At 42.4% G+C, this 10898-nt stretch overlaps 1 protein-coding gene across 1 annotated transcript in view; it reads right to left on the bottom strand.

Annotated features, from left to right (window-relative positions):
- Positions 1–4860: 4860 nt before the first annotated feature.
- Usp46 (ubiquitin specific peptidase 46) overlaps positions 4861–10898 on the bottom strand; it is a 60072-nt gene continuing 54034 nt past the window's right edge. Inside the window, exons 8-9 of the mRNA XM_012513877.2 lie at positions 7148–7226; positions 4861–6275 (exon numbers count right to left, since the gene is read on the bottom strand). Coding sequence (XP_012369331.2) covers positions 6174–6275; positions 7148–7226 — 181 coding nt within the window. The 3' untranslated portion in view covers positions 4861–6173. The remainder of the gene's footprint in view (positions 6276–7147; positions 7227–10898) is intronic.

Consider the following 10898-nt stretch of genomic DNA (forward strand, 5'->3'; position numbering starts at 1 on the left):
TATCTGTGTATTCAAAGTAGATGGGATAGATATATAGTTACATTCTCTTAATGAATAGAATGATTTGTCCTAATGGTGTTTGTAAATAGGATCTCAAGTCCACATCTTGTACAGCAATTAACCACTAAGAATGTATGCAGTGTGTTATTGAAACTGTCCTAGCGATTTGATTTGAAACTGTCTCATTGCTGTTTATCAATAAAATTATGAAAAAAAAATTCCCTATCATAAGATCAGAAAAAAGCATAATTGCAACCAACAACAGTCATGCAACCTTCCGTCCCAGGAAGAGTCTGTGGCATTCCACACTGCAAGTTACAGTTTGCATTCTAGATGTTCCCCCAAAGCCTCAGGCACACATACATGGAGCTTTGCAGAAGTAGCTGGATCTAGGGTGTGTGAATATGAATTTAGGGTGTGATGATTAGTCCACTGATTGGTTTGGCATAATTCTGGGTGTGGGTAATAGGAAGCAATATCCTGGGTATAAGTGGCACTGGTTATGAGGCTTGTGATCGGGACAGAATATAAAGGGAGAGAAAGAAGGTGGGCTCCCTGCTGGGTGCTCCCTGCCTGCCTGCCTGCCATGGACTGTTGTTCCTCTACCACATCAGCCCCCCTGGAGTCAGCTAGCTATGGACTGGGACCTCTATAAATGTGAGCTGAAATAAACCTCTCCTCCTCTAACTTGTGGCTTCAGGGATTTTATTCCAGCAATAAGAAAAGTAAGACACTCTCTTCAACACCTTACATGCTCACTCTTGGGAGAAAAATGTAAAATACACACCCATGTAATTTATAACTTGAATACCCTCAAGCTTGTGAATACTTTATTATTAAACACAAGGGAAGTGAATTAGGAATCCGTTTTACAAAATTTCATGTCATTTCTGACTAGTCTCGAATAACCAAAACAAAGTTATCCTTCATTTGTAAGCTCCTGTGTGTTTGGTTCAAAGCACTTTAAATCAGACGGGTACCCCAAAAATCAGAACGCAGGTTAGGCAAATAAAGTCACTCTAGTCATACAGCTTAAAAGACTCATGTGCCTTAATTTAATTTGGTTAAGTTGGAATGTGCTTTAATTATTTGGTAATAACATAAACAAATGGCTTACAAATGGCAGACACTTGATTTATAAAATCATTGTTAGGACACTCAATATATTTTTCTCCTTTATTATGACAATTAAAAGGTGAAACATTCAAGTCCACTTCTGCAAAATAATGGTTTTACACTTTGTTTTTAAAATTGTCATCCCTAGGAGGTGGAAGGCTAAGGCAATGCCAACAGCAGGCAGGAAAGAAGGTGGGCCCCACGGAAGAGAGGAACAGGCTTACTCTGTAAAAGTGCCATCTGCACAGGCAGACCAGGGCAAACCTCACAAGCTACTTACACAACTTTAAATTTCTTTTCTACACAGATATTTCTTCTGAGCCAAGAAATGAGAAGAGAAACTCTTCTCTTTTACTTTTCTAGGTTCCAAATCGTGCCACAATGCCTCACACTCAAAGGTTTAAAATAACTTTAATTAAAATTCATCCACCCAAGGCATCTCTAGGAAGTTCTATGTAGTTTGTTTTTAAGATTATGCCCACAATCAAAAGTTCTCCAGTGGGCACAGCAATAACTTAGCAACTGTTTTTATCCTCATGTAAATATAAGGCAATGGATGATATTGAAGGCTTCAATCCCTGTCAGAGGTGTTTTAAGTGTCAATCAAAGTAGAGGGACACTTGGAGACAACGAACACTTTTCATTCTTCAGAAGCTGTGTTATCATGGTAGCTTGGTAGTAACAGGCCTATCTATAAGCCCTATTTAACAGATGGAGAAAACAAGGCCTGGAAAAGCAAAGCATGCTCTCAAGGTCTTCTCTTCCTTTGAATCTCCTGGCAGCAGGTGGCTTTCCCTATAGCCTCTGTTCCCACTCAGGTTCAACTCTATCACTCCAACAAAGGAAAGGCATTCACCATCACAACACACTACTGCCTCTCTGACCCATGGGGTGTATTTCCAAAACTGCGCCCAGGTATGGATTCAGATAACCTTTGTTCCTCACATGGATTCCCTCCTGGTGACTGGCTGGGAGAGTGTTCCTCCTGGGGGTAACTGCGGGCTTCACTCTGAGACCCGGGACAGGGACTGCCACTGGCTGCGTTCTGGAGAGGTAGTGCTGCGTGCTGAGCTGCAGATTCATGAAGCTGGGATCCCCACAGCTCAAACAAGCCCAGAAGGGCCAGGCCCACATCCCCATACCTATCTAGACACCAGATGCTGACAGAACCCCAGAGCTGAAAGCTGCTTTATTTAACTAGTCCCAGAAAGGAACTCATTGTGAGGCTGAATGAGCTACCTATCCTTCAACCACTGATTTTTCTCAATGAGCTATTCCCCAGATATGAGTTTCTAGGTAAATTCTGTTGATCTCTTTCACTCAAAAAAGTGTTATCTCCAGAACACTGATTTTATCAACCCTGACAGTCACGCTCCCTTTACTATCACAGTAACCAGAATCTTCTTTACACTTCTGCTTCAATATATGTCTGAAATAATTCCAGGGACATGAGACTCACTCCTGACTCACACTTTGATAGAATGGATCTTAGGTCATGTGTGTAAGAGTACCCAGATATAATTCTCTAGAAAGAGAATTCCTGGTTTTTTTTTTTAATTTTTTATTTTTTGCAAACAATTTTAGAGGCAGGGTGTTAAACTGATTGAAACTTCACAAGATTGACATTATTGCTTAAAGTGCTTGAATTGGTTACATTAAAAAACTAAGGTACAGATTATTTAAATAAAAACTACAAGTCTTTTCTTTTAGCAACAAAATCAAGTGAATGCCACAGAGATACAGTAACTATTTTTGTTATACAAAAATGGGAGCCAAAAATAAATTAATGAAATGCTAGAAAACAGAAATTTAATTAGGCAGAAAACAGGAAATGATTTTCACTAACCCATGCCATTTACATGAGTTAATAACAATAGTGCTGATAAATGCCTTGACCAGATAGTAGCAAAGGAGAGCAAAACATTTAGTGCACAGTATTTTAATACACATGAATATACAAAGTCGATCAAAATGCAATGTTCTAAGATAAAATCCATCTGTAATAAAGCTACACTCCAATATCTAAAATAAGCCCTAACCACCAGTTAGAACGTAGTTTCTTCTTAGGCATGCCCATAAAAGTAAGGATATCCGTGGAAATAAATGCAAAGGGAACAATTCTGTCTTTTTTTTTTTTTTTTTTTTTTCCATTTCATCCTAAAATCAAAATATACCAAGCTATAAAGTCAAGTATTCCTGGCTCCTAGTCTAGCCTGCCAATGCTGTTTCTTGTTCTTGTCCCAGTGCACAAGGTACTGCCTTGGAATGGGAGATGCACCAAGATAACGGGACTGGACGCCAGCATTTCACCAAAATTTGCTTTTAAACAAAAGACTTTAGCACACTGTACCATAATCTAGACAGGAAACTACTAAGTAACCAATAAAGCAAATATTTAGTTTTTCAAGTGTAAAACACTATAACTTATCTTAAACACCCAGAAGTTAAGAGAAATCCAGCAGACCTACTCACTCCTGCTGGAAAAAAGACACACAAAACCCTGGCCATGGGAGGGAGTATTGCTGAGCCTTTGTGCTATCACTGTGACCGTGGAATGGCCGTGCATACCCCAAGCAGTCTCTGCTTTATGCTAGGAACAGGGACAAAAGTAACACGATGTGTGCATGCTGTCCTTACATAAGGAAACAGGACTGGGGAGAAAATGTAGCTGCCTAGAGGTTTTTTTGTTTTTGTTTTTGAATAGAAGAGGAAGAGGTAAGTTACCAGATAGCTCTAAATCTTTTAAAGCTGATGGAGTGTTGGCAGAGAAGTGTGTCTGGTCTTCGCTAGTCCTCTTTTCTTGCATCACGTAACTGTTTGAATGTCTGTGCAATATTTTCCACATTTTTTTATTCCAAAAATCTACCCATCTTTTTTTATTCTAAAAATCTAGCCATGAATACTAAATTTTAACTGACTCTATTAAAAGCAATTACTTCAGTTAGCTCACTAGGGGAATCTCTACAGATTCAAAAAGGGAAAGAAAAATGCACTGAGAACTTATAACTTAGCACTGAACTAGTATTTCTACAGGCCTGCAATTGAAACATTTTTATCTAATAAATTAGCTCCAAAAATGGTTTCAAAGATAATTTAATAGTTTTTCTTATGAATCAGTTCCAAATATATTAAGAATTCAACCATCATTTTCTTAAACTTTGTAACTTGCAGTCGAACATATGGATTATAAATAGTACAAATATTTCTTTACATCAATCTCCTTCAATTGGAAAGTGACTTTCCCCTGAAGAATGAAGACTCGCTTCCTAGGTAACTGATTACAGAATGTTTCATGGAGGAAAAAGAAACTATTACAAATACAAATTTGCCTCTAATCAAGGCAAGGGACATTTTCGTCACTTGTATGAAACAGCAAGATGAAGATCACCCTGTTTTGTCTTCTCCAGTGAAGAGTAAAACATTTCAGTTCAAGCATGAACAAATGAAGTGTTGGCATGCCTAAGTTCTGAGCAACAAACAGTTCAAGATATTTAAAAAATAAAAAATCCAGTTTTTATCTAAATAAAGTGCTATCCTCTTCATGGTTGCAAAATGGCTACTAACATTTTCAGTTTTAGTTCACATTATGCCAAGAGTTTGCATGTTTGTTCGCAGATGTATTAGGTTAACAAAATAATGTTCACAGTATTTATAGTGTACGGAAGTCAACCGACCTCCCAAAGGAAGTCAAGATTTAGGACTCAGTATTTGTAGGAAACCAAACACCAGCTCAACAGCAAAACACCAAATTGACCTTTTTAATAAAAGGTACCAATACTCAAATGCTCTAATAAATACATATGTAACAAAAGTGGAAAAGGTAAAAGTAACCATAGTGAGATGAGGTTCTTCCAAAAAAACTGTCTTGTTGAGCATCCTAGGAGTCTGAGCCAGAGAAACAGCTGCCGTCTTGTTCACGGCTCCAGCAGCCCGACGACGCTCCCGTCGACCCCCCTCACACCCAGCCGACTCCAGCACTGCCTCTATCGAGGGCTCCACCCGAGCCCTGGAACTCACCAGTGCCTCAGGGAACAGACTGAATGCATGAACCAAGTAAGCTGGTGAGGTGGCCGAGGCATAAAGGTACAGTGCTGCCACTCCTTCCCCACTGGAAGGTGGCGGTGCTGGCAGGCTGCGGAGAGAGGTGCCAGGGGCAGTCAGCATGGTGTCTCCACCCTGGGACCGCCGACCGCGAGACATCAGCAGGATGGGAAAGTCAGCTCGAGAAGCTTAGCAGTGCCAGGAACGGGACAAGTACAACTCACAGGACCTTACAGAAGAAAAGTGTCACTAAAAATTAACAGCATTGAAGTATTTTCCTGAAACTCGGTTTTGGTAAAAAGATAAGAAAAGCAATCTTTTTACTGTCCACAGAAACTTCTTCCTGTTGGCTTTGCCTGCCCTGAGCTCCACAACTTCGCAGCCCCTGGAATTCCGTGGCTAGGTCAGCACAGCCTGGTGCGGACTCCAGCCACCACGCAAGCTTCTCTTCACCCTGCTCTACGTGGAGGATGATTTTTAACATCAAGGTTACTCACTTTTAAACATTTTCCCTTGCACATACTTAAAGCTATAGTTGCAGCCCTAAAAGGTGAACAAACATCTACCAAATTCTTCCATCCTTCTGTCCAAAAAGTAGCAAACAAGCTAAAACTGTGTAGCAATGTTTCCAGGGGCAAGTTAAAGGAATGCACTGAAAGGAGACCCCAGAAGTTTCATAAACACTTAAAGCAGACTGTGACATTCACTGGAAATGTCATTCTCATTTAGTCAGACATAAGAAGTGGCATACCATTCACCTAAATCCTCAAATTAGCAACTGTTACTCATATAAATCTTATGACAATCTGATTGCAGTTAATGCTACCTCAGACCAAAATAAAACCAAGAGTAGTGCTGCATGTAAAACAAGAGGAGAAAGTTTAACACAGCCAGACCATTCAGACTCGGAGTGATAATGCTACTGGGCCGCTAGGAAAGGGGGTCTGCGGAGAAACTGGGGAATAGTGCTTTGAACAATGCCCCCTCCACTTGAATTAGTCCCATAGTTCTTTAAGTTACTCTCTTGACTGATAAAATAAAATATATCCAGATTCTGAATTTTTTGATATATCTGACGTCAGGCCATAGAATTCTTCAATAGCTTGAGCATCTATTTTCTGCAGTGAAGGGAAAAAAAAAATGTAGTTATTTACCATGAGTCCTGGGGAGAGGAATGCTAATGAACAATACAATAAAATGTAAGACAACATTAGTTGTTATAAAATTATAATTAGAAATTTTTGATATCAAATGGATACTGCATTGACTTGACAGAGGGCATTGTTACATAAAATTGCAAATCATAGGGAGGAAAGCCACCCTTTCATCATACATTGTAACCACTCCTATGTATTCTCTGAAGAAACCAGGAATTCTGTCTCTCAAAATGGTAAACAGAAAGGTCTCTGACTGACTCTTCGTTATCTCTTAATTCACTCAGGCCATCAAAGTTCATTTCTTTTACTGTCATTCTACTAAAAGTTAACCCAGTGAGTTAAATTAGAGCATGTCTTTGAGTGTAGCATTCACTCCAGCCAGTATTACTTTACATCAAAGTCAATATGTGAAATGTCTCAGTGTAATATAAAGATTTCCAAATCCAACAGATTAAAAAAATACATAATTTAAATAACAATACCATCAATATAGGAAAATTTGTTATAAAACAAATTGAGTAGAATTCTGAAATCTATTACTTGTCCTACATTCAGAGAGCTTTAGTCATGGTAGGAATTGTGATTTATGGTGGTATCAAAATTTAGAGATGCCATCTATATGGCTAATCAGTTAACAAGAACACAGCAGTCCACAATCACACCCCTCCACTGCCCACAGAGAATGGCAGCAGCCAGCATTGGTTCTGACAGAAACGTAAAAATAAAGTTTTCAAGTCAGATTATGAGGAAATTGTATTATTTTAGAAAACATACACATCCCCCTCAAATCCCACCTATACACTATTCCTATAAAAGAAAAACTGCATACCCACCTCTACAATGTCGTCGTCAAACAAAAGCCAGAAACCATGGCTTTTCACAATAGTAATATAATGCCCACGATTAGGGCCACTAGAAAAGAGCAAAGAAAGAAAGGCACCAAGTAAACATTTACTTCCTTATAAAACTATTTAGCTATTTATTAGCATTGACTCATGGGGGTTGGAGAGAGGGTGATACAGGATGAAGAACTTGGCTAGCCAGGCATGGTGGTGCAGGTCTATAGTTACACCTACTTGAGACACTGTGATACTTGATACATGGTGTCAACTTGAGAAGCCTAGAAGCCAACCTAACTTGTGCCCTCACCTCGCTAGGATATTGTTCATTGTGTCAACCTGAGAAGTTTTAACTAAGTGACTCAGCAGAGGGCCAGGGTCCTCACTTTTTAAGCATCCTCAGCCTGTGCAAGAGGAGGACACAGAGATGGCAAGGGTGCGACATCCACTTGGAGAACAGGCGGCCTGCATGCAGTCTAATGGAGAAAGAAGCTGGCTCTCTCCCTTTTTGCTTTGGCTGCCTTGAAGTACTGCCGCTGTGCCATGCCTCCCCGCCTTGGAGCCAGTTGATGATGGACTGAAACCTCTACAAACTGTGAGCTAAATAAATCTTGCTTTCCACAATTTTGGGCATCAGGTATTTTGTCTCCACAACATGAAAAATAACTTAAGACAGAGGCTGAGGTAGGCGGATCATTTGAGCCTACGTCCACAGGTCACAGAAGAACATCTAGGTGCAGGAACCATGCTGGTCACAAGGACATAAAGTACATAAAAGGGAAGATTTCTAAGGGCTAAGAGTCCAATGGGCAAAAGGGACATTCAAATTCAGCAAATACTAACAATTACTGCCTACCAATTACGTGTCAGGACTTAATTCCAACTGTCAGGAAGGAGAACAATGAATAAAACCAATCCCCACTTTCTGGGGACTTGATGTTATGGTTTGAATGCATTTCCCAGAGTTCATGTGTCAGAAACTTCATTCCCAATGCAGTAGGAATTCTGAATTGGGACCTTTAGGAGCTAACTGATGCTATTATCCTAAAGTGGCTTTGGTATAAAATCACAATCAGTGCTCTTTTCTTGTCCTGTGTGCTCTCCCCCATTGCCACCTTCTGCCGTGTCACGACTCAGCAAGAAGAAGGCCTTACCAGATGTAACCCCGGGATCCTGGACCTCCCAACCTGTAGACTGTGATCAAACACACTTCCACATAAACTATCTGATCTGTGGTGCTGTTATAACAGCACACAAGAGACAGAGACACTGAACATTTAACACATGCTCAGCGGTGGCACGCGCAGTGAAGAAGAGAAAGCAATGAGGGAAGGCATCAGCTGATGAGGAGGGAAAGTATTATCTGATGAAGGGAGGCCTTTTTCCAAGGCCTATCTGATAATCTGGGATCAGTGCAATTTCAGAAAGCTCCCTTGAAGGAAGAGTGGGGAGGCCTGTGGCTACCAACAGGGAGTGGCAGAGGGAGGCAGCAGACAGGTCAGCACCTGGAGAGTTCACATAACAGCTTGGAGGCCCTCTGGCTGAAGCCCAGTGAGCCCAGGGAAGACCGAGGAGAGGGGGAGCAAAGCAGAGAGGAGGGCTCCAGACTTCATGCTGAGTGAGCCAGGGAGACACCGGAGAATTCTGAACACTGGCATTAACAAGTCACAAAACCTGTAATTAATTCATACCTAGATATAATGGTATACACTGCACAGTACAGAAAGAAGTGCAGTCATGTTGAACTTACACGGGGGGGGGGGAATTCAGTGCTTAATCTAGAGCTGTTCAGTCTCTCCCCCCTTATTATTAGTGTAAATACAACTATCATGGGAACTTGGTACATACCTAGCTCATCTTAAGCCTCTTTGATACACCACTAAAGTTTAAAGCTGAATCCCAACCCTTAGCCTTTAGCCTGCCTTCTTTCAACACAAGATCCTGCAATGCCTTCCCCTCATGACACACACTCCCGTTACCCTGCTTTCTCTTCTTCACTGCACATCCCACCACTGAAAACACATCAGTTGTTTAGCACCAGCCAGCGGCTTCGTGCCTGTCATCCATCTGCCCCACTGGATCCTAAGCTTCACGCAGGCTGAGACTCTGAGCCATGTGGGGATCTTCAGATCCTGGCACAGAGCCCAGGTGACAGGAGTTCAAACTCCAGGAAGCCACTCCCTCCCCACATACAGGTCAGCCTGCCTCGAGGCTAGAGGGTTTTGTTGTTGTTTTTTGGTATTTTAGGACAGGGTCTCACTACATAGATCAGACTCATAGTGATCCACTTGTTTTCAGCCTCCGAAGAGCTGGGATTACAGGCCTGCGCCACCATGCCCAGTCTCAACCAAGGTCTCAGTGCACCCCGAGGGTGGAGCCCGCACAGCAAGTCGGGAATCAAACCCTGGTCCTGTGTCTGCCTAAGCAGGCACTTTAGTCTGCCGAGCTATTTGGCTGGCCCGAGGCCGGAGCTTAAAGCATCCTAGTTAGGAGCATACATGACTTGGCCCTGACTTGCTGCCAGGGCTGTATGAACTTGTCTGTCCAGGACAGAAACTGATAATCTGGAGCTCACCCTCCCTCCACTCCCCCAAGCGCCCCAAATGTCCTCAGAAGCCCTCCCAAGGATTGGAATCAGGTGCCCACAGGGAGCCAAAGTGAAAGTGCCCTGTGCACACAAGCGTTTCTGGTTCCCCTCACCAGCTTCCCTGGCATGTCTTGCCGATCCAGTCACCACCACCTTCGATGCCCACCCATCCCCGGCTCTGCTGCCCCGGACCTCATCCAACCTGCGCCAACGTTCATGGCTGGGTATCATGCACCGGGTTCCACTTCATTCTTCAGAAGAATGACTGCTACAACTATTCTTTTTTTTTCTTCTTCTTCTGTATTTTAGAGAAGGGTCTACAGGGTGTTCAGGGACTCACTACTAGGTCAGATTCATAGTGATCCACCTGTTTACAGCTTCCTAAGAGCTGGGATTACAGGCGCACGCCACCACGTCCAGTCTCAGAACTATTCTTTAGGAGAACACAAAGCTAGCTCACAAATGACCACTGAATATAACGTACTGAGACATAACAGAACATCCAGGGACTAACTGGGAAGCTAACACACCCAGGGCAAACCGTGGGGTGTGGCCCATGGGAGGCTACCGTTTCTGATACCATCCATTGCCACATGGAGTGAAAAAGAATGAGCCCACCCCCTCCTGATGACAGCGCGCTCTTGGCAATGGTACTCGCACTGCACCCCATCTGAACAGATGGGAAGGAAATGATGCTTGCTCTATAAAACACACCCCAGCCCCAAACTGACACTGGCCAGAAAAAGCGTGCCTGTCCCAGAGAGAACGTGCATCTATCCCCGCTGAGCAAACAACAGCAAACACATAGATTTTCAATACACTCTTCCACACGTGAGAGAATTTTTTTTCAAATGCCCAAAGGACTTTCGGCAAACCACTGGCTTCTCTCTACCTAGAGCTCTTCACTTTTTCTGCTCATATTGTAGAATGTGGGGGAAAAACTGGGAGAGCGGCTGGGCATATTGGCACACCCCTACACTCCTAGCACTGCGAGGCGGAGGCAGGAGGATCACTGTGAGTTTGAGGCCAGCCTAGCTACAAAGTGAGTTCGAGACCACCCTGTCTCAAAAAGACAAAAACTAAAAACCCTGAAAACATTTGCTTAAAGAGGGGTCGGGGAGATAGCGCTTTTTGGCCACTCAAAATGCCAACCATTAT

Source organism: Octodon degus, unplaced genomic scaffold, assembly GCF_000260255.1.
Source record: "Octodon degus isolate 3935 unplaced genomic scaffold, OctDeg1.0 scaffold00019, whole genome shotgun sequence".
Lineage (NCBI taxonomy): Eukaryota > Metazoa > Chordata > Mammalia > Rodentia > Octodontidae > Octodon > Octodon degus.